Here is a 23,970-nt window from a genome sequence, read left to right as displayed (position 1 = left end):
GTAAGATGCTTTAAAATAAACATTTAAACTGATCCTAGTCAAACACGTTCTCATCCCAATTTGTCATAGAATTGAGAATGGGCTGCCTATTTGGATAATAACCATCATATGTATGTGACATACAGTATGTATAATATCTTATTTGCTAAACTATTGTTGAATGTCTGTAATTTAAAAGATGGGAAACTGACAATAAACAACAGACGCTCATGGAGACTGACTCATTCAATCAATCACTATTCCATATTCCTGTCACAAACCATTAAAGGTATCCCTTTGCCAGTTTCCTCACATATTTAGGTTGTGTAATTCACTGAATCAACAACATGAAGAAATCATTTATCTGCATAGACAATTACACCTTTTCATTACCTAACAACATTGCTATATGTGGGCCTCAAACATTTTAAGAGCATTTCTTTGTACACACACACTCTCTCTCTACAGTATGTTGGCATCACAGGAGCCAGGCTGCAGTATCTGAAGTGTAACAATGAGTTTAATAGATTTTCTAAACCAGGGGTAAGAAAAGGCATAGATCATAGGGTTGAGACAGGAGTTGAAATAAAACAGCCATATTACAAAGGCAGCAGATGAGACATTGAGCAAGGTGTCCTGGCCTGTAAGTGCAACAAAATAATATGGACAGAGACATAATAGAAACACGACAATAGCAACACCAAGAATCCTGGCTGCTTTCATCTCAGATTTCTTAGCAGTTACAGTAACTGAACACCGGAGAGTCACAGCTGCAATATGAGACCGCATGGCACGAGCCTGAGTCACAGCCACCACAAATACTCTCATATACAGAACTATGATGACAGTGACAGGACCAATAAAGGACAAAAAAAGATCTGCAAGTCCAGCAGCATAATCAATAACAACCACACACTGTCCAAAGCAGGAGTTATACCTGCCTGATTGTTTCAGGTTATTCTTAAACCGCACAATGTGAAAAACAGCAGAACACATCCAACACAGGCAAACACTGACTTGAACTCTTTTTTGAGTGATTTTGGTGGGGTAACGGAGAGGATCACAAATAGCCACATAGCGGTCAACTGATATGAGCACCATGGTTCCTATGGAGGCAGAGGTAATAATATAGTCAGAAACATAATACACGGCACACATGATGGGACCGAAATACCAGCAGCCATCTATGAGCACAGTTTGAAGCAACATGAGGAGTCCCACACAGAAATCTGAGACAGCCAGAGAGAGGAGGAGGAGGTTGGTGGGGGTCTGGAGCTGCCTGGAGAGATAACAGAGCAACATGCTTATCATTATCTGTAGCATCAATTGTCATATCAGCAGGTAAAATCCATGACTGAAACACAAATACTTCACTTACTTGTAGTGTGAGATGGAGATTATGACCAGCATGTTTAGAGTCGCAGTGAGCAGAGAGATGGAAGCCATCAGAATGTGAATGAGTATGGCTGCAGAGTGAGGACGCCTGCTCTTCCTGCAAGAAGTGTTGAGGAATTGTGGAAAGCAGAGTTCAGTTTCTTCCAGGGTCTCCATCAACAGAGATAGGACATGACAAGCTGCTGAACACTGGCAGCTCTCTGAGGTCGCAGGTCTCCTCCAAGTATTCATATTAGATTTATCTCTCTCCTCCCCGTCCCACCCCCATCTTTTCCTCAGGTGACTATACTTTCTGCAGCAATCTTCTTCATCTGTTTTCATCATGCTCTTCCCTCTATTTTGTATTCCCTTCGTCTCCTTTCTTCCAAACATATCTGCGACAACATATTATGCATTGCGAGATACGTATATGCACCCTTGTTCTTGTTGCTAAAGTAGATTTGCGAGTATTGAAATGTCCCATTAAAGGTCAAAATTAAAACATTCATATTTTAAAGTATCATGGCATGGAAATTAAATACAATTTGACTTGGAATATAGAGTAGTTATAAAAGTAATCTTGCATGAAACAACTAGTTTAATGAAACAGGGAGTTATACTGAAAACAAGGACCTGTCAGCCCTGGGTAGAAAGTTAGTGATGTCATTGTTCTGGACTGCATCCCAGTGTGATGTCACAACTGTAGAAACATCTGGACTGAAATGGAGAAGTGGTCCCGAGCTATTAAGTTGCTAGCTTTCTTCAAACACCCGTACATCATTGCTTACTCCCTATTAGAAGCATACATTTTAAGATATATGAATTCCTGGATGCTCACGGGCAATTTGCAACAGCCTGGGTGCAAAAACCCTTGACCCTGCCAAAATACTATCATAAGAGCAAAGTTAGCAAAGGTAAGAGTTAGCCAAACAAGTTAGCATTGCTGTTGGTTTGGTATGTCAAGTTCACTGAAAACTAGTAAGTGTCTGGATGTTTTGACAAACTTTTAATACAATATCAATGATATACACTAACCAATCAGTTTGGTAAAAAGCTTTGAAAAGGTTTGTGTAGGTGAGTTGCTGTTTTCATTGGGCACCCATAGTTTTTTAGAGCCTGGAGGTTTTTCTTTATAACCCCCATGATGTTCTCTAGGTTCTTTCAGCCTCTGGTTCAACACCAAAGTACAGTTTTTAGTTGTAAGTGGTCATTGGTCTTAGATCAGCATCACTTTATGATTAGGCCACAAAACCACTATAGTTAGGTTTAGGAATGTGACACATGGGACAGGAACAGCACAGGATGAAAGCCTTGTGTTTGTTGGACCCATCCACTCCCGGCACACTTTCTCAGTGTTTACTGTTGCCGCGGATAGGTTTAGGTCAATGGAATGCGGGGCTTCTCATACTGGTGCTAAAGGGTGCCGTATACAGCGTAACCAAACCCTGATGGGCGTGACAGAGCCTCTATGTTTGACGCCCTGGGAATTGGAGAGGGCTGGCTTTTCCTGTTAATACAGTCCTTCACTTCTTTTGTGATATAAAGTTTGTTGTTGGGGTAGACTTTTGTCTTTTTTGGGATGACAGTGTCAGTGTCTTCCAAGCTCCCAAGAACCACCAGCAACAAGGAATTTGCAGCCCTTAAAAAAGGTTTAGTTAAAAAGAATGTCTTTAGGGTACGCTTACAGCAAACAGTAAACAAAAGGAAGTTAAACAACTTAAACATACCTAAAAAAAGAAAGGAAACAAAAGACAAATTAATAACCAAACTCCTAACCAAAAGCAGGAAAAAAAAAGGCTTAAAACAAAAATGCTACCCACCCCTACCTAACCTGGGCTGTTATATAGATTGACAAACTTCAGTACATTTCACTTGGTGTGTTCTTGCTGGCAGTCTGGCTGGAAGAGGAGGGGGAAACCAGCCTTTTAAACCTCTCACTTGAGGTTGGAACCAATCAGCTCCCTGGATCAACCCAAAAACTCACATGCAATCAATCAACCACTCAGCCAAGCTTACCTGCAGCTCATCATACACACACAAACACACACAAATTTTATAAATTAATATTGATCCTTCCTGACACAAATGTGAAGCTTAATTTAAAAAGGATTGTGCAAAACAAGGAATAGAAGTCCTACTGAGTCAAAAGTAGCTAAATGCACCTATGAAAATAATGTGCTGACATTCAATCTTACTGGAATTTGGAGTTCACGTGATGTTTGTGTGTGCTTTCGTGACGTGATGTGATGTGATGTAACTCTCTAAAGCTGTTCAACTGGTGCTCAGTTTGTGACTGACTGGCCACACCTCGGCTTAACATCTGTCAGAGTTCTTCGCAGGAGGTAAAAGTCATCAGTGTCAGCACTTATAATAGAGCTGTCAAACTCTTTCCTGCCCTGCTACATTCCAGATCAGATCTTTCTCAGTTTGAACTAAACATTTGAGCTTTAGGATTTTTTCTTTTGTGTTGTGCAGGTTTTTTAAACACACCACATATCCAACCAGTTAGGGATCACACACGTTATGTGTGTTTGAAAACTAAATATAGCACAGACAGACTCTATTGTGAAATTACAAATTTGACCCAAAACCCAAACTGTAACTAATGCAGGGTACACATTAAGCTGATTTGGTGTCTGATTTCCCCCTCCCCTATAATGGTCAGAAAAACCCGGATTTTTTGATAGTTCTAAAGATTATCTTTCCAGATATTCCTGTGGTGTGAAATATGTTAAGAGTGTTTTTTTTACATTCCCCAACTGGCTCAGAAGTCCATCCTGGCCGCACCGATCTCAAATCGTAAATGTTAAACATGCTCAATATTCACGATCAGATATCCTGTTGTGTGTGGGGAACCCCGAGACAATTGAGAGCCAAGCTGACTGAAGAAGGAAGGACAACCACCGCCGTCATTTCGGCCGTGGCTAATGCATGAGCTAATGCAAAACAAAAAGTAGTAGTAAGATGGACCTCAGAAGTGGAGGACCAACTTGTTGATTCGTGGTAAGTGTTTATTTAACATGTCTCAATGACTTCATCCATCCATCCTTGGTGAATTTTCAGTACAAAGTAAAAACTAACATCGCAAATTCTTCCTGCTCGTCGCCCACCGTGTTTGTTTACACTAAAGTCACGTTTGATCTCGAGAGATTTTGCGAGATCTCTTGTTGTTCATGAGTGAATCTGTTAGTGTGGTGTTCTGTTTTGGCCAAATCGTTGCTCTCCACACGCTATAGGAACCAAGCTATTACATTTAACATAACCTGTCGTATGTGTGGGGTCGCTCACATTTTCACGCTCTGTTAAGATATGAAAAATCTTTAGTGTGGCCTTAAGAATTACTAATTAATACATTTGCAGAGGCCATGTCAGTACTGTATGCTCTCTTATATATTGTATGTTTTAAGATTTTCATTAAATATAAGGCTCTTTAATCTGCATTTCTTAATAAAATAAGTAAGCTTAATATGTTTTTGTGCTCCTTCAAAATGGATCTTTACACTGACGGTAATGAGGCGTTGAAAAATGTGACACCTAACACTGTCAAGTTGTTCTCACAGTCTGCATCAGTATCTCTCAGTTAATTACAGATGATTTGGAAACTGGAATGTTCCGTGACAGAAGACAGTTTGAAGAAGACAAAAGGTTACGAGAATGTGAATTTCTTCACTGGCGAGTAAACAAGACGGTGGACAATGTATATCCTCCAGACAGAGAGGCGAGGCAGGCAAATCAGTCTGAAGTGTTGAAGCGTCCAGAGAAACTTCTCCTCAAACACAGAGCTGCTCAACTTCCCTGCTCTCCTACAATTCCTCCAGAGGGTAAGACAACCTGGAAACTTTTGGTTCACATCTTGTCTGCACATTTTGTAATTACTCTGACTCTTACCACAGCTTTTAGGATAGCTTAATTTAGACTAGAAAAAACATTTTAGGGTCATTTCTTAAAACATAAAACAAAGATACAAAATATAATGCAAAATCTACTAAACATAAGAATGCATACTCAGATAAGGAAATAAAAATGCAAGGATATTTATAGCGACATTAATAACCAGCTAATTTTGCAGACAAACAAAAGGAGCGATCTTTGCATACCTGTATACAGACAGGTGCTCAAGAGATAAAGTCATGTCTCAAAATAAGAAGTCAACTCAATCAGCTCATTTAAACTGCTCTCATATATAGGTTTACAATCAGCTCATTTAAACTGCTCTCATATATAGGTTTACAATCAGCTCATTTAAACTGCTCTCATATATAGGTTTACAATCAGCTCATTTAAACTGCTCTCATATATAGGTTTACAATCAGCTCATTTAAACTGCTCTCATATATAGGTTTACACTGACTTTTCCCAGTCATTACTGACAAGAAGGAAAGGGTCATTTATACATAAAGGTTAATATCTGCTGTTTGGACCAACAATACAAAAACCAAGAAATCTGACTGTTCATTTCTTTTTGTCCTTTGTTTTCCTTTTAAATGAGTACTACATTTTCTAAGGTCTTTCTTTTGCTTAAAGCTGTATTAAAGACTGGATTTATTTAGTCACAACAGAATACATATGTATATTTTTAAAAATGCATTTACTTATTATTTTGAGGAGGACGCAGAAATGAAGATAAAACAGTCTAATTGAAATGCCTACATATTTTATTTGAGAATATTTAGACCTTCACGATATGCATGTATACCTAAGTTTAAGTTATGACTCCAACTGTGTTTCAGGTCCCTGTCAGCGGACAGCCAACATGTTCTGCTTCATACTGTACCTGGCTGCACTCAGCCTGCTACCAGGTAAGAAGGCTTCACAACTCAAAGAAACACACGCACACACTTTATTCACACTGCATCCATTTTGTTATTTGCCAGAGAACCAGTATTGACTGCAGGAAGTTATCGTGCCCAGCCAAGAACTAGTGTGGCACATGTAAAACAGTGATTTGTCATTATTTTAAGTGAGCTTTAGAGGTGCTAGTTGGTAGATTTTGTTACTTTTGGACAAAGCCAGGCTAACAGTCTCCCCCTCTTTCCAGTCTTTATGCTAAGCTAAGCTAACCAACTGCTGACTCCTGCTGCATATTTAGCGAACATGAGAGTGGTATCGATCATCTCACGTAACTCGCGGCAAGAAAACAAATAAGTGTATTTTCCAAAATGTCAATTATATTATATATATTTTTTAAAGCTATTTTCCTAACCTCAGGCACAGATTAGTGAGGCTATATGGTAAAGACGCACAAGTTGATCATCCTTGATTGGAGCCTTTGGAAAGACTTTGGAGAGAGATTTTTCCTTCTGTTTTTCAAATTAGAGGAAAATTAATGCATATAACTAAAAAATAAACCTATGCAGAATGTTAGCTTGTGTAATGTGTCTCCATATCTTCAGGTACTGCTGCAACAAACCAGACATTTACCAGTTCTGGGGAGATGAACATCACCTCGTGCCCCATCACCTATTATGGACAGAAATATGACAAAGTCTATGTAAGTAATATAAATGCCTTGAACTTTTGTGCTTGGTCTTTTCCAATGCATAAATAATACGATTCAGTACTTGGGCACTGGCATGAACCAGAACATGGTGCTGTTTAAGCCTCACCAGTGAGTTATGAGTTACAAAATGTGACCAATATGTGTCTCTTTCTGGGTAATTTGCATATGCAGGGTGTGGAGTCGAGTGAGAGCAGGTGAAAAAATGTCACAGCTAAAGGGGATGTGCACATACTTAAGCCACAATTTAGCCTACAAAAAGAAGCCAACATCTTCACTTATGTTACACAATATAAAATATGGTGTAAACGCACAACATTTTTGGAAATAACTTATTTTTTCATGCACCTTGCATGTGTAGCATGTGTGGATGGCACCCAGACTGTTCTCCTTCAGGACAATTCAAGATATTCAGACTGTTTTATTTCTCTTTTTATTCTTTTTTTGTTTGTTTTCCTGCGAATGTCCAGCAACACGTGTCAATTTCAGCTCGTTACATGCATACAGTCTTTTCAAAAGTAACTACAGTCCTTCACAGGAAACAACTTCCTTAAGTTTAGACAAGAAAGCTACTTAGTTTGGCTTAGGAAAAGATCAACTTGGTTAGGCTTAGGCAACAAAACGACTTAGTTTGGTTTAGGAACAGATCGTGGTTTGGCTTAAAATAACTCTGGATGTGGAGTTCCTCAAGTAACTTACGTAACAAATCAATCAACGTTGACTTCTGGTTTCACACGAGACACGAACGTCGGTCTCCTGGGCGAAAGTCCGGTCATTTTTTTACCCAACCATCCACCCCGACTTCCTCCCTACATGCCATTTGCCGCTATTTATATTTCCTGGTTCACAATTACGTAAATTACACACAAATTGATTTTGTGGGATATCAAATTTCGTAGGTAGCCTACAGCTACAAATAGTGTTACATAAAGAGAGAAAGAAGTGGCCGCAAAATGAAACTGATGAACTCTTGGCGTCATTAAAATAAAAATAATTTCGAGCAACAATTTTCAACTGCCGAAATAAATAAATAAATAAATAAATAAATAAATAAATAAACCTTTTTCAGTCTAAACTAGTTATTTATTGGTTGTGTCTCTTATTTTTCAACAGGTGGCTTTCGATGCTAACAAATTTGCTGTTTGCTTTAATGGCTTATACAAACCTGGAATCAAAAATGACTGTATTTTGATGTCTGGAGGGACAGCTGACAGAGGTGACCTGGCAGTGCTTACTAAAGAAATATCCACTGGATCTGGGGTTCATAAACTTCTGCCAAACCTTAAGAATGCTGGGAAATGTGTCAACGTAATACCTTTAAAAGACAGTCAACATTCGGAAGTGAGTGTTTTTCAGTTACAGTGTTTACCAGTGTTACTTTCCATTGTTTTCAAATCATAGCTTTTTCTAAAGACTTAACCATTTCTTAGTAGTCACTGTGTTTTTGTGTCTGTTTTCTGTTTTCAGATTGAACAAGTTGAACTTGGCAACTTTGGGACACAAGCAATTCTGGCAATCAGGACATATTCTGGGTACCCACATGTTGATGTTGTAAGTACAATATTTAGAGAATGATTTGATAGAATGCATTGAGAATGCATTTTGGAGAGTGTGATGTGAGTTGGGGGATAATGAGGCAGACCAAAAGCTGCATCCCGATTCAGCATAATCCACATAAAGTACCGACATACAATATAAGTAGAAAAGGCTCTTCAGATGCAAAATAAGTCATTTATTTCATTTGCAATAACTACTGTAGGCTCAGACAAATGGCAATTCTACAAACAAAAACATTTATTGATTTTTTTTGCATCTAAAAAGCTTCCTCTACCTATTTTGTCAGTGTTCGGGTAATTTTTCCTGTAAGATGGGACTGTTCAATTTGGCTACAAAGGTGCACTTTTTGACACTTTTCCTTGAAAAGCCTGGATTCAAGAGTGCAACCCTTTCACAATATTTAGACAGTTGCTATGATTTTCTGTCACTTTCCAGGAGGCAGATGCACAAGTCGATGGTCTGACAGTTTTTAAACAGACATTCCAGACAGCTGATACAAGCAAAGGTGTCATCACAGATGTGAGTGGATGCAGACTTTCAGGTAAGCAAATTCAGTGGCTCCAAAAGTGCAATTTTATGCCTCAAAAGCAAAAGGTTGCTGTTATTTAATTGGCTTAATCACCTGTGAGTAACGTCTGACTTTTTAAACTACCTACATAAACTTTTTTTAACTCCTAGGTGTTGTTTATAAGACGAATACAACAGTATGGGACCCAAGCATATGCTCTACCGTATCTTGTGATGTGAATGGAGTTGCTAGTGCCGTCAGTGATTGTGGGCCAATGGAGCGTTGCCAGGGCGATGGGAGGTAAATATTTGAAGAAATGATACAAAAGGAAATGTCCCTCAAAAATTACAAAAACATTAGTGATGAGAGGAGGAGAATCTCAACGCTGATTGGCTTTCACGACACAGCGTTATGTGAATTGTGCAAACTCTTTGAATTCTCGTCTTTTCGTGTCTTTGCATGTGATCACGCTGCGTGAAAAGTTCGCACACCGTTACACATCTTGGCATTCGCGTGGAGTTCAACTTTGGTGAACAAAATATTGCCTCAGCAGGCGATGGTCACTCGCCATTAGTGCATGTGTGACCTCTGACCTCTTTACTGTTGGTTGCTGGAATGCTGTTTTGACAAACCAATTTGTACTGTGCCATCAAAATGGATATAATTCCTATATACATTTCCATGCTATACATTAATACAACTTCACCTTTATTTTATGACTTTTGTTTTTCTTTTTTAATCTTGAGTGCTTCCAGTGTTTCTGTCTTTACCAAACTCTGATGATGTTGTTTTCTGTTTGTATCTGTCTCTCCCTGCCTCCTTCAGTTGCGCGTCGATGTGCTCTGTGACCGGCTCCACTGTCATCGATTTTGTTGGCGGAGTTCACTCTGTCCCGGACCGGTGTGGGTACACTCTGATGGATCCCTCAGTGATCCCAGGCTTCCGGGTGCTGGGGGTTTTCCAGGAAAGACGCCGTAAAGATGTTAGTTTTTTGGATCGTGTGATACTGCAGCTGGGGACGGCAGGTGTTCAGATTTCCCTGGAACAAGGTGGCAGGGTTCAGGTAAGTTATCTACTGCCACAATCTCATCCATCACTGATACTCAGGCAGTCGCTGATAAAGGTTGTTATGGGCCCTTAGGCTGCAATATATTTATACCCCTTTTAAATACATGTTCTGTGTCAGTGTCTCTTGGTCCAATTGATAATCAGGCACAAATTCAAATCAGCACACACAGCTCGATATCAGCACACAGATGACCATAATAAAAACTGTTCTCAAAACAGAACAATGTCTGGGGTATTTAGAGCGCTCTTGCACAAATGCATCTAAAAATATAGTTATTTTGGGGAGCTTTTTTGCCTTTATTTCGCAGTGTAGAGAGAGAGAGAGAGAGAGAGAGAGAGAGAGAGAGAGAGAGAGAGAGAGAGAGAGAGAGAAAGAAAAAGAGGGTATGACATGCAACAAAGTTCCCCAGGTGGAATTGAAGCAGGGTCATCTGTACCAGTACTTTAATACCTTAACATATTTTAAGGAATACAGTTATTGTCTAATATATGACCACTTTTAGAACCCTAAAAGGAAAAAGAAAAGATAAACAAAAAACTAAAAAAATCTGTCCGAGCTCATGTAATGACAGGAAAAGGAAGACTTATAAGCACATACAAGTGTCTATATGTATTTCCAACCACACCTTATCATATCATTTAGTAGTCAGTGGTATAATATAATCCAGCTATTATACAACTATAATCCAGAAATATAATGATTCTGAAATGGGCCATTCTGCATAATGAATACATTTGCTTTGGTACTTTAAGTATATTTTGATACTAATACTTTTGTACTTTTACTTAAGTAATATTTTGAATGCATTACTTTTCCTTGTATCTAACATTTTAATATTGCTACTTTTGCTTAAGTAAAAGGTCTGAATACTTCTTCCAACACTGGTAGTAGTTATAAAACCCAAATGGTACTACACAAGGCCACTCAACCACTAGAGGGCAGACTGCAACACTCCATGATTTGAAGCACCATTTGTGCCAAAAATAAATATGGTGACTGCTTTGTGTATTTGTGATATTTGTGTCTCTTCTATCACTTTGCTCCTCTGTTGTGATGAAGCTGAATGACAAAGTGCTGACACTCAACGCCACAGCTCAGTTGATCCACGGTGTGGAGGTCTCCAGAGACCAGACAGGAGTGACGGCTAAGATATCAGCCTCTAACTACACGGTGTCTGTCCTCTTTGATGGTTACACAGCACTAATCCACATGACAGGTACACACAAATTAAAACCTGAAGGCAATCTATAGGCTTTGAAAAATTGTGGTTCATATCATATCCCTATCTTCTTCCTCATACACAGAATATTACTATGAATATATTATATTATATATATATATATAGGGCCCCTGTGTGGAATTTTGCATGGTCTCCCCCGGTAAGCGTGGGTTTTCTCCGGCTTCGTCTCATAGTCCAAAGACATGCAGGTTAGGTTAATTGTTGTCTCTAAATTGCCCGTAGGTGTGAATGTGTGTCAGCTCTGTGATTGTCCAGCGACCTCTCTAGGGTGTACCCTGCCTTCGCCCAATTTCAGCTGGGATCAGCTCCAAAGACTGATGATGAGACTGGTTTGGAGTGGAGCCAGAGACATATAAGATTGTATCATCTGCATAAAAATGGACATTGAAGAACTGATTAAGAAGAATAATGTTATTTATGTGTAATGTAAAACAAGATAGTGTCAATACTTTAGGTATCGATGTGCTGCCCTTTAGTGTACTGCTGTGCTCGTCCACTTTATAGGTTTATTGATCTGTTACATGTTCTCTTCTGAAACCGTCCAGAACCAAGTGGAGGACCCGTGTTTGGTTTATGTGGCAATTCCAGCAGGTCTTTGATCCAAGAGAAGGTTACTGAACACTCTGCCGCCGGGTAAGACCTCAAACACAATATCTAACCGACTTCTCATTTGAATGAATGGGTTCGAAATATATTGGGGTTCAAGTATTAAGTTGTTGATCAGTCTTTGATCTTTTCCTGTTTGTTGCCCCATAGCTGTGAGATACAGTATGATGACGCTGCTGACAGTACAATCAACTGCAACACCACAACTGAATGGTAAACACAGATTAACATTTATCATGTGGTGGTGTCTTCTAACCAGGGAAGAATTTGGAATTTAAACACCTAAACCCATTTATCTAGTAAACATGTGCCTTACTGTCCTTGTTGACTTAACTTTCATGTCACATTTTTACTTTAACAGGTGTAATCTCCTGAAGCAGGCCCCCTTCACTGCTTGCAATAAGCACATCAACCCAAAACCCTTCATAACTGCCTGCACACGCACTTTGTGCAAATACCCTGCAGTGGATGGCCTCAAGTGCCAGTTCCTGGAGGCCTACGCCAGGGCCTGCAGCCACCACAGCAATGTCATGATGGAGAGCTGGAGGTCAAAGACCAGCTGCCGTAAGCCTGCCTTTTAGTATCATTTCACTTATGTTTCAAGATGACCTGATAGGCCTGACATGACTCCCTACATGAATAAATGAATGAATTATAAGACAACCTTGTTTTAAGCACCTTCTTCACCTTGTAAAGTTTTGTGTCTCTTTTCATTTACCTTTAGGGTAGATATTCTGTGACAGTGCACTTTTTATGCAAATTTCAGAGAATGTAATCAAGTCATTAAACTTAAATTGGTAGATTTCTTTTTTTTGACACCATCCAGTTTCACAAATTAATCACATTCAAACTGGAGGCCATTGTTTTCTTAATTGTAGCTTTTCTCGATGTGTGTTTGCAGCTGCTGTCCCTCAGGCCTTCTGTCAGGACAGGTTCTGCAGTGCTCACGAGTTCTGTGGTGAGAGCATTGGTGGGGAACCCCGATGCCTCTGTCGGGCCATTTTTGCCTCCAAGTACAGATCAACAAGCACTTTTGGTGAGTCAACTATGACACAAGAATGTCAAGATTGTCTCAACTACTATTTCATTTCAGGATTTCTCAGAATTGCTGTTTCAGATTTATGGAATAACTGTGGAACATCCTCGCATCGAGGATTCAACCAAATGTTGGGCCATTACTTTTATTATAAATTAAATAGCTTTTGGTTATTACTGCCCTCTGTTTAGCAGTAAAAAAAAAGTGCTATTTTTAAGCTTAAACGGTATAAAATCTTGCTTTTATTTTCCTGTGTTTATTTGACTTGCATGTTAACTTTATTGGGACAAATGTAGAGCTTTAGCACAAAATATTTATACATATGAGCTATTAATCTTCCCAATATTCTTTCATATAACAACGTTCAGAGTTAATGTTAAAGAGATACACAAAAGAGTAATTTAAGAAACTGTAAAGATGTTTTTCAGTGTTGAATTTATGTGTGCATGTTCCTGATCTGTGCTATTTTAAGTCCTTTCAACAAAAGCTAAATGAATGTTTTGTTACGGGTGTTCAGGTGAGCCGACGGTTTGCGAGCACAAATCTGCTTCGTTAAACCTGGCTAATTGTCTCTTGGAGGAGAAATACATCGACTACTCTGTATTACACCTCAATGACCAGACCTGCAAAGCTGAAATGGACAACTTGACCCACATGGTGACGTTCAACTTCGATAGCGACAACACTTGTGGTACAGTGGTTATGGTGGGTACACTTTTTTTAGTTTACTCTCAAGAAGCAGCCAAATCCCTTTCAACACTAGAAACGTACTGTTTGTAATCCTTCTGTGGTTGCAGGGATGTGGTTAGCATATCCTGTAGCATTGACCTGTGACCTTGTTTTTTTTATAAAGTTGGTGATCTGGGAAAATGTGTCTATTGGTGCAATTAATGAAAGCATCAGCTACTGTTCAGTGACTGCTGCAGCCTAAAATGTTCATATATATTGAGTAGAATATAAAAGTAAATTAACTGTTAGGTGCACCTCAATGTGCAGTGATGATGTCTGTCTCCATGTGACCATTTAGGCAAACAACAGTGAAATTATCTACAAGAACACCATCATGAGACGGAACATCTCCACATTTGGCCTAATCAACCGCCAAAGCCCAGTGCTTATTGACTTCTCTTGTTATTACAGTCAGCCGGATATCGAGAGCTTTTCCATCAAAATCAAACAGAGGTGTGTGGTGGGTGTACAGTATTATCAGAGTTGTCACCTTTTTGTTGCCAAGAGAAAGCTTCACTTTGTTTTTGCGAGCAGACTGAAACCTATAGTGAGGAAGTGTCTTTTCTTTCCAGCTCTGTGATCCAGCAGATGATTTCTGTCAAATGGAATTACAATCTGACCATGACGGCCTACACCGATGCTGATCGCACAAACACTATCCAGCCAAGCACCGACGTCCAACTGGACGAGAAAATCTGGGTGGAGCTTAAGACGGATGGGCTCGATGAAAACATGGTCGTCGTGGTGACTGACTCCTGCTGGGCAACCGATCAGCCTTCGCCAAGTGGAAGCCTGAGATATGACCTCATCATCGATGGGTGAGACTCACAGAAATTCTCGTGGTGATTAATTAAACCTGTCTTTGTTGTTGTTGGCATGTCCCTGACATGTCTGCTTTCCTGTTTTTGAGCAGCTGCCCTAACTCTGCTGACCAGACGGTGAAAGTGGAAGGCAATGGACTGGGAACGTCCAACTACTTCTCTTTCAAGACGTTCCATTTCACTGGCGAGACTGGTGACATCTATTTGCACTGCAAATTGGAACTGTGTATCACGCAGAATAATGCTTGTGCCCCGGTATGCACAGTTCCTGAATATATCCACATAAATGCACATAAACAATGCAAATGCAAATAAACATGTAAATTGTCAAATTTAAGAATTATTAATCTCTCTGTCTTTTAATTGCTTCACAGAGCTGCAGCCAGGGTGGGAGAAGGCGTAGATCTGCTATGTCAAAATATGATGAAAACCCTGCCTTCATCACCATGGCCTGGACTTATTAGGTAAGTGCAACTTTCCTGCTGAACTACAATATATATACTGTACTGTTATACTAGAGGTTTACCCAAAGAAATACCATACAAACAAAGGGCAAACTCCCAAAACTAAACAGAAGTCAAGTCAATCTTATTTGTATAGACCAGAACCGCAAATCACAAATTTGCCTCAGGGTGCTTTACAATCTGTACAGGATACGACACCCTCTGTCCTTTACAGTGCGACCCTCTCATCGATAATGAAATCTCCCCCCCCAAAAAATCCTTTTAACAGGGAAAAAAGAAAAACTGGAAGAAACCTCAGGAAGAGCAACAGAGGAGGGATCCCCCTTCCAGAAAGGACAGACGTGCAATACATGTCATGTGTACAGAGTAACAGCATAATGAAAATACAACATAGACAATTCATATTACTAAAATTAATACATATAATGTGAAAATATGTGAGAAGGTGAATCCAGGAGGATGTCAAGAAGCTTCCCGGCATTGCCAAACAGATGGAGCCAGAGCAACACAACCTCCTCTCCACGCTAAAACAGATAGAGCCAGAGCAACACAACTTCCTCTCCACGCTAAAACAGATAGAGCCAGAGCAACGCGACCTCCTCTCCACGCCAAATAGATAGAGACAGAAGTATGATTACTGTATGAGCATGTAGCAGGCCATTGCTAAAAAAGCACATGTACTCAGCAAACCTACCCTGGGCGCGCAAATGGAAAAAAGAAATGTATCACCCACAACCAACCATGATTTGGATTTGGTTATCTTCTTAGGTTTCCCTGGAGATTTGGACTGACCAACGAGCTGAAGACCCACAATGATGCCATGATGCTGTTGATTTTGCCCTGATGAAGAGTCTGGGATCGGTTATCATTGCTGTGAATCTATACCAGCACATATAAGTGTAATAACCAGACTCATATACTGATCTTTTTCTAGCCTTAAATTAGTTTGGTCTTGTTGTGGGTTTCTAGGGTAGTTTCCTCTGAGATGGTGAAAATGTTTTCTACAGCATTGGAGAGATATTGAGTTTTTTAGCAGCTTCTGATGCAGACAAAACCATTAACTGTCAGATTGTCTGGAAGAAAGCATTCACCATTACTTGATAAGTGAACACATAAACATGGATACTGTAAGAATTCTGGGCAAATGTTGTATGAAATATGTTTCAATGTGTGGCTCAACCTTTGGTAATTTACAGACAATAAAGACATGCAAAGTTGATTGTATAAGGTTCTGTAAATATGCATATTAACTTTGAGAAGGAGGTGAAAGTCCCACCATGTTCCTGTAGAGTTTTTTGTGATTGCTGGAACCCCAAAAGGACTGAACTGGACTTGCACAGTTCTACTTGTACAGTTCTACTTCTACTTCTGACCAGGTTTGGACAAAATTGCAAGGTCTTGCAAACAATGTGGGAATTGTACGACATTAAAATTTGCAACCTTCAGTCTGTGGCCTCAACAAGAAAAAAACATGCTACCTTGCATATAATCAATAAAAAGTATAAATGTGAGGGAATATTACATGATCTTTGTGTTTTTTTTGTAATGCACAATATAAGTAGTCAAGTCTAGTCAATTTTATTTGGAAAGCCCAAAATCACAAATCACAAATTTGCCAGAGGGGGCTTTACAATCTGTACAGGATACGACACCCTCTGTTCTTTACAGTGCGACCCTCTCATCGATATGGAAAAACTCTCCCCCAAAAAACCTTTTAAGCAACACAACCTCCTCTTCACGCCAAATAGATAGAGCCAGAGCAACACAACGTCCTTTCCACTAATACTAACTCCATCACAGGTCTAATTCTCCCTGCTGTGTCCTTATAGTTATTCATGCCCAAAATAAGATTAGAGATGTAATTTTAGCTGGTACTAGCTCTGAGGGAGCAGAGTTCATCACACCTTCAAGACTTTGGGCCCTATCTTCATAGCGCTGCAACGACCAGTTTAATCAGCACCTCAACCGCTTGGTATTTTCCTGTCATTGAAATGGAACGGGTAGGAGGAGAGGCACAAACTGGTGGGAGGTTCATTCAAATTAAATTTGCCAGTCTGTTAAAATTGGCATAAGAAAATAGTATTTAATATGGTTAAAGGAGGCATGTCAGTAAAACAGTCTGCATTTATCTATATGAGTGATTCTTACAGAGTATCCCTGCAGTACTTGTGTGTACTGTGTATTCCTGTCGTACAGTGGATTTCCTTGCAGTACTCTGAGTATCCCTGCAGTACTGTGTGTAGAGAGAGGTGGGGATTCAAAGAAAAGGTGATGAAGATGCAGATGAAGAGAATGATGCAAGAGAGACAGAGAATTAGGCGGCTGAAGGATACATAAGCTGTGTGACCATATTTTTTGACCTACCCATCCACCACGACCTCCTCCCTGTGCGTCATTCGCCGCCATTTATATTTCCTACCCCTGCAGAACTGTGAGTAGTGGTGTGTAGAGTATCCTTGCAGTACTGAGTATCCCTGCAGTACTGTGTGTACAGAGAGGTGGGGATTCAAAGAAAACAGAGATAGAAAAAGCAGGCGGCAGAAGGATACATAATCTGTGTGACCATGACATTTGGTGAAAAAGCTGCCAAAGCTAAGCAGCTTCTCTCCTCGTCTCTCTAGTGATGCAGTTGGAAAAAGTTGAACTCTGCTTTCCAGAACTCCTCAACTCCTCCTGCAGGAAGCCGGAGCCTCCTCACCCTGGCATTGTGTTTTTTCACGTTCTTCTGTACTTCATCTCTTTTCTCACTGCGTCTCTGAACCTGCTGGTCATCATCTCCATCTCACATTTCAGGCACGTAACTTTCACAGTATATGTTAAAATGTTGTTACACTGTCTTTAGATTTACAAGAAGAAGTGGCTTCAGGCTTGCACATGTGCTAGCCCTGAGATCATTACATACTTGCTGGTGTACTATTTTGATTGATTGTGATTTTTAATCAATGCTGCTTTTTGCATAACTATTAATGATATTCGCTGATAAGTGTTCACAATGATGATATTCTCTCACTGCAGGCTGCTCCACACCCCCACCAACCTCCTCCTCCTCTCTCTGGCTGTCTCAGATTTTCTTGTGGGCCTTTTGGTGATCCCAGTTGAAATCCTCGTGACAAACACCTGCTGGATCCTGGGTGACCTTGTCTGTGTGCTATATTATCTGTTACCTGTCACAATAATCACTGCCTCTGTGATAAACATGGTGCTCATATCTGTTGACCGCTATGTGGCTATTTGTGACCCTCTGCGTTACCCCACCAAAGTCACTCAAAAAGTTGTTATAATATGTGTTTTCCTGGGTTGGATTTATTCTGTTTTCTACAGCATTTTTCTTTTATATGATAACCTGAAGCATCCAGGCATGTATAATTCCTGCTATGGAGAATGTGTGATCCAGATTACAGGAGTTATTGATCTTGTTCTCGGTTTCGTTATTCCCATTACTGTCATCATAGTTCTGAATATGAGAGTATTTGTGATGGCTGTGTCTCAGATTCGAGAAATGAGGTCCCACATTGTAACTGTCTCACTCAAGCATTCTGACACTGTGAAAGGTAAGAAATCTGAGATAAAAGCAGCCAGGACCCTTGGTGTTCTTATAGTTGTGTTTCTCATGTGTTACTCTCCATATTACTGCGTCTCTCTCACAGGCTACAATGTCATGATCGGTTCTTCAACTGAGAGATTTATGATTTTTCTAATGTATTGTAACTCTTGTCTAAACCCCATCATCTATGCCTTTTTCTACCCCTGGTTTAAAACATCTATTAGACTTATTGTTTCATTTCAGATACTGCAGCCTGGCTCCTGTGAGTACAACATACTATAGAGAGACACTGTGGAATGATAGAAAAGGCTGCTGTCCATATGTCGTGTGTGCATATATTAATCTATACATGTATCTGTATGAATCTTTATTAGAGATTATGTGTTAAATGTGTTTAATCCATCCTTAAATAAAATAAATAATAATGATGATTAGAAGAACCCTTCTTCATACTCCATTCTTTAAAAGTTTGTGAATTTTGCATATTATGATAACTATGAATGTATCAAGCACTGATTTCATCCCATACATTTGAGAGAAAACGATTTTCAAAGAACATAATGAATTGAGTTTAGACCAAAACTGACTAGACTAGACTTATTGTTACATTTCAGATACTGCAGCCTGGCTCCTGTGAGTACAGGATACTATAGGGAGACACTGTGAACAAGTGCATCAAGTACTGATTTCATCCCATACATTTGAGAGAAAACGTTTGTAAAAGAACATAATGAATTGAGTGACCAGTGTGCTCACTGGTTTTGGAGTACCCAGTTAATTGAAAAAGAAAAGCCACCAGAGAGAGAAGTCAAAGTTTATTATGAAGATATTTTCTTTAACATGCTTTATGGAAAAGGTAATACCATTTTTATTACACTATTCATATCTCTGCAAAGCCCATAGCAGATATTGTCACAAGAGTCAATGCATCAATTCATTGTCCCCCACCACTTTACGGCCCTGTCCCACTTTCTTTTTACTTTTCAAGGTCGTGAATCACTGTATCACTGCAAATGCCCCTATATTGCAGCACAGTCAAAAAAGATCTTTCAATCTTTCCCGTACACCCCATGTCAAGACTGGAGGAAGTCAGAAGTGTTTTTACTCTACAGTCTCTCATTTCAATCTGGTCAGCAGCTGTCTGCACGGCTCCGTCTCAGCTGTGTCTCACGTAACCGCAACCTGAACTGAAGCATTTATTTACACTTCAAGTGTATTTTTGACAATACGTGCGTAAACGTGAGGTTGATGCCGAATAAAAAAAGCACTGAATACTATATTTATCCACATTTTGCAATCGGCGGAGCGGAATGTGCTGTGGATCTTTATTCAATCATAATCAATCATTGTGTAGCATAAGTCAAATTAAATAAAAGTGGTCTTACATCCAGCCCCATACAGTTTTATAATGAACCAAAAATACTTTTCTCAACGGGTGGGCTGGCTGTCGCCGAGCGCATCGTCCGGTGCGCTGCGACCGACTCTGGGACTGCTTGGAAAGGCCCGTCCGTGAGTTTTACAGCACCCCTCGCCCCCGGACCTTACCACTGCCTGGGGCTGTGGAGTTCTCTCTGTGCAGTGCGCCCTCTCTCCCTATGGGGAGGGACGGGATTACCAGCACAACTGTCCGTGGCGGACTGTCCTCAGTACGAGACGTCTGCAGTGATGCCGGCACTCCGTCTCGTTTACCATGCTTATGCTGTGTGACTTTTTGCCATCAGCATTCATAACCATACAACCTTTATGATTAAATTGTTTACTAGAGGACCAGTTCTTCATAGATCTAGCCTCGTGATTTTGCTCTTAAAGTGCTCCAGATTGATGCATTTAACTTTAAAGGTCACATATTATACTCCATTTAAACTAGTTATTATAGGTCTCAGACACCTCCAAACCATGTCTCTGAAGTTTTTTTTTCCAAAAAACAATCAGATCATGCATTCCAGCATGTCTCTATAACCTCTGTTTCAGCCCATTTCCAAAAGTGCTGATTTCTGTGTCTGTAGCCTCTGTCTCCTCCCACTCTGCTCTGATTGGTCAGCGTTTTCTGTCAATCAAATGTCCTCAACAACACAGCGTCACCCTCCCCGCCCCCCTCGCGGCCTGAGAGCAGGGAGAGAGAGGAGCTAGAATAGAGCTTATAAACCACTTTAAAGTTTATAAACCAGAAACTTCACCCAGCGCACGTTACCGGAGGAATCTGATCAGAAATCGGCGACACATGATGAACATCTGCGGTCCAGATTCCAGGTTTTCCTGACGGTTTCTCTCAGGTAAATAATGCTGTTTATAGCTCTGTTAGTTAACTCAGTGTTTACCTCATGCATCAACTCTGTAAACCGTAAACATACACTCTGTTTTACGTCTGTCTTTACAGATCCATCTGTGAGAAATGACCGACAGAATCATCCCAGAGGAGAGCAGACAGCTGAGAGCAGACAGCTGTGGGCAGATGGGAGATACAGAGCTAACCCGTTAGCATGTAGCTACATTCTAACGGGTTAGCTCTGTTTACATGGAGATACAGAGCTAACCCGTTAGCATGTAGCTAACCCGTTAGCATGTAGCTACATGCTAACGGGTTAGCTACATGCTACCGCTATGACACGGTGTGTAAACACAGCGACCATCAGGGTGGAAAATAGAAGATGTGAAACAGTAGTCAGTTCATTATTTCTGCTAAAAGATAAATGTATGGAAGATCAGAGTAATGGTATATTATTTACAGTAGGAGCTGTCTCTGTGTTACCATGACTACAGACCACCGGAGCTTAGCTTACCATAGTTTACCAGAGCTGAAGACTTTCTCCTGCACCATGTTAACATAACTAACTAACAGGTGAGATGATTACAAATGCTGTGAATAATTAATATTGTCATCTGTCAACTCAAATAAAGTTTGAATGTGAAACAGAAATGTGTTGTGTTGCTTACAAGTCACTATTTACTACCTGTACTCTTCTACATGCATGACATCAAATATATATAATATATAAATATCATCTGTTTAAACAGTGTAATTACATAAAGCCTTTGTGAATGAACATGTTATATTTAGATGATGGGAGTACATGAAGACGGTTCTGCTGGTTCTTGCAGACTAACAGTAGGAGCTACTTTGCTCAAGTTCGGTTGAGGAGGAGAGACAGTGACGCGCTGTGGGGCGGGGTCAGCTACTGAAGGTTCTCTCTGGTTCGACCAGGAAACCCTTACATGGCTTGCATTTCTCAAATGACGTCAGAAGAAAAGGAAAAAAGCGAATTTTTTTTCTGCACCCATTTCCGGACAAACGGAGGAGGAGAAAAAGAGAGAGGATGGTCTTTTATGATACTATGGTGGCCTGTAGACACACTGGGGACAGATATTGATGTTTAAAAGACATGGAAAAGTGCATTTTGCATAATAGGTGACCTTTAATATGTTAAAAAATTGTCTTCTGGGGGAGCACCACACCACAGTCTCTCAAAATCTTGGGGGAAACACTGTATAACATCATCCAACCCTGGCCCCCCACTTCAAAATTCATTCCGCTGCTGAACCTAACTAAGTAGTTTTCTTGCCTAATCCTAACCAAATCGATCTTTTCCTAAGCCAAACATTGGTTGCTTTCTTTCCTAAACCTAAGGAAGTTGTTTCCTGTGAAGACGGAAGTTTATTTTGAAAAGAGTGTATGCATGTAACCAGCGGAAATTGACACGTGTTGCTGGACATTTGTAGGAAAACGAACGAAAAAGAAGGAATAACTTTTTCGTAGTAGGATATCCTTCCAGTTGTATGAGAAAATGTTGAAATAAGCAATGCTATGGACTTGCCTAAAAATGTTTTTGGATATTTTGTGGACCAGGTGTTAATCTCCTGTGGGATAATTGATTATCAAACACTAATCAATGTCTCTTAGTAGGACCCAGCTGATATAAAGGAGAAGGCTGGAGGAGTTCCTGCAGGACTAACATAGGAGACACTCATGGGGTGTTCATGGGGGAAGATTTTGCCCCTAGTTCAGCTGGATAGGCCACATTCAGGGAAGGGAAGAGAGCAGAGAGAGAGCGGGAGAAAGCCTGAGGAGAGACACCCTACATCCAATTATTAGCTAACTAGCTAGTTTCGGCTACTTGCACTTTTTGTTGTTTCGGGCACACTTCCAACTCCATTATTTGCCTATACGCTAGGGTTATAACACCCGGTTCTCTGGTTAAACTTCAGCCACTGTGTCCTCATCATTCTGCTTGCTAGCCAGCCATGCAGCAGAGCCATGAGCGCTAAAATACTGAAAACGAATACTTCATTTTCATTAAGTTTGAAAGCTCAAACATGGCTATTATGTGACCTGACAAAGAACTACACACTGGCTACAATGGGAGGGGAGGTGGGTTAATACATTATTGAGGTGGATGTAACCATGCAAACTTACAAGAGTGTATGGTGTGTGTGACATCTGTACTTATCTGCTGCACAATTTTGTAGAAAATATATTTTGAAAATGTAATCTTAGTCAAGTAACAGCAAATGAGACAATGCCATCTCCATATGAATCAATGTGTGTTTGTTTTGTTCACCCCCCCACACAATAACGCAGTGTGTGTGTGTAAGACCCACTGGGCTCTGAACAACTAGCCCATTAGTTGCTCCTAATCGCTGTGTACCTCTCCTGCTAAGAACATTTTCACACCTGCTTTCATTAATGTCACAAGATGACTTCATGGCAATCAGAGGTGTGACTGTAAGATGAAACAAGCTGTAACATCAACACATGATGCAACCATTACTAAATAAACAATTCAAAGTAAACTTATTTTTTAGCTGAGATCATTTCTTCTTTCATGACTAAACTTTTGTGAAGAAAACACATTAACAAATGATGCAATCTTTGCTGAAAGGATCTGATCACTCAAATCACACAAAAAGAATATATTTAGGGCTCCATCTGTGCTTATAGAGATAGGGTTACAATATCGTAACCTTAAGGTTGGCCCACACTAAAAGATTTTTAAAATCTTAACAGATTTTGAAAATGTGAGAGACCCCACACATAACGACATTTTATTTAAAATGTAACAGTTTTGTTCCTATAGTGTGTGGTGATCAAAGATTTGGCCAAAACAGAGTCCCCACTAAAAAAAAACTAAATCTTGCGGGATCACTCGCGGTCAAATGTGACTTTAGTGTAAACAAACATGGTGGACGACAGGGAGGAAGAATTAGCGACGTTAGTTTTTGCACTACTATGTACTGAAAATTCATGATGGATGGATGGATGGATGAAATCATGGAGACACGTTAAATAAACACTTGCGTTGTTGCCACAAATCAATAAGTTGTTCCTCCATTTCTGAGGTCCATCTTACTACTACTTAATGCTTCATGTTTTGCATTAGCTCATGCATTAACCACGGCCGCAATGATGGTTGTCCTTCCTTCTTCAGTCAGCTTGGTTCTCAATTGGCTATCGTTCTTTCCCAGGTTCTTTTTAGGTGTAAGATCAACTGGGCTGTGTGGACATCGCCCATTCTCTGGACTTGGCGATGACGATGAGGTCTTTGAGATAA

The 23,970-nt window shown here is 40.1% G+C and overlaps 2 protein-coding genes and 1 long non-coding RNA gene across 3 annotated transcripts; all 3 read left to right on the top strand.

Annotated features, from left to right (window-relative positions):
- The first annotated feature begins 6,719 nt into the window (after positions 1-6,719).
- Positions 6,720-16,341, top strand: LOC141782211 (alpha-tectorin-like). Its single transcript, XM_074658299.1, has 17 exons — positions 6,720-6,844; positions 7,964-8,191; positions 8,318-8,401; positions 8,843-8,948; positions 9,086-9,215; positions 9,741-9,978; positions 11,044-11,200; positions 11,770-11,857; positions 11,981-12,043; positions 12,192-12,402; positions 12,746-12,866; positions 13,384-13,571; positions 13,894-14,048; positions 14,168-14,413; positions 14,509-14,671; positions 14,791-14,880; positions 15,649-16,341. The coding sequence occupies exons 1-16, from the start codon at positions 6,788-6,790 to the stop codon at positions 14,878-14,880; spliced, it is 2,325 nt and encodes a 774-aa protein (XP_074514400.1). The 5' UTR covers positions 6,720-6,787; the 3' UTR covers positions 15,649-16,341.
- Positions 16,342-17,503: 1,162 nt separating this feature from the next.
- Positions 17,504-18,706, top strand: LOC141782698 (trace amine-associated receptor 7b-like). Its single transcript, XM_074659335.1, has 2 exons — positions 17,504-17,673; positions 17,896-18,706. The coding sequence occupies exons 1-2, from the start codon at positions 17,504-17,506 to the stop codon at positions 18,704-18,706; spliced, it is 981 nt and encodes a 326-aa protein (XP_074515436.1).
- A 2,264-nt stretch (positions 18,707-20,970) lies between these two features.
- Positions 20,971-21,685, top strand: LOC141782210 (uncharacterized). Its single transcript, XR_012597076.1, has 2 exons — positions 20,971-21,058; positions 21,607-21,685. It is a non-coding gene; the product is annotated as an uncharacterized LOC141782210 (long non-coding RNA).
- The last annotated feature ends 2,285 nt before the right edge of the window (positions 21,686-23,970 follow it).

Source organism: Sebastes fasciatus, chromosome 14 (genome assembly GCF_043250625.1).
Source record: "Sebastes fasciatus isolate fSebFas1 chromosome 14, fSebFas1.pri, whole genome shotgun sequence".
Classification (NCBI taxonomy): Eukaryota; Metazoa; Chordata; class Actinopteri; order Perciformes; family Sebastidae; genus Sebastes; species Sebastes fasciatus.
The sequence above is the reverse complement of the archived record's forward strand: the minus strand, read 5'-3'. Positions and strand labels throughout refer to the sequence as shown.

Excerpts from the sequence above, each read along its gene's own strand:
- LOC141782211 (XM_074658299.1), top strand. The coding sequence starts at position 6,788 with ATGAACATCACCTCGTGCCCCATCACCTATTATGGACAGAAATATGAC. Across the intron at positions 6,845-7,963 it reads AGAAATATGACAAAGTCTAT|GTGGCTTTCGATGCTAACAA; the intron begins GTAAGTAATATA and ends ATTTTTCAACAG. Across the intron at positions 13,572-13,893 it reads CTTGTGGTACAGTGGTTATG|GCAAACAACAGTGAAATTAT; the intron begins GTGGGTACACTT and ends GTGACCATTTAG.
- LOC141782698 (XM_074659335.1), top strand. The coding sequence starts at position 17,504 with ATGCAGTTGGAAAAAGTTGAACTCTGCTTTCCAGAACTCCTCAACTCC. Across the intron at positions 17,674-17,895 it reads ATCTCCATCTCACATTTCAG|GCTGCTCCACACCCCCACCA; the intron begins GCACGTAACTTT and ends CTCTCACTGCAG.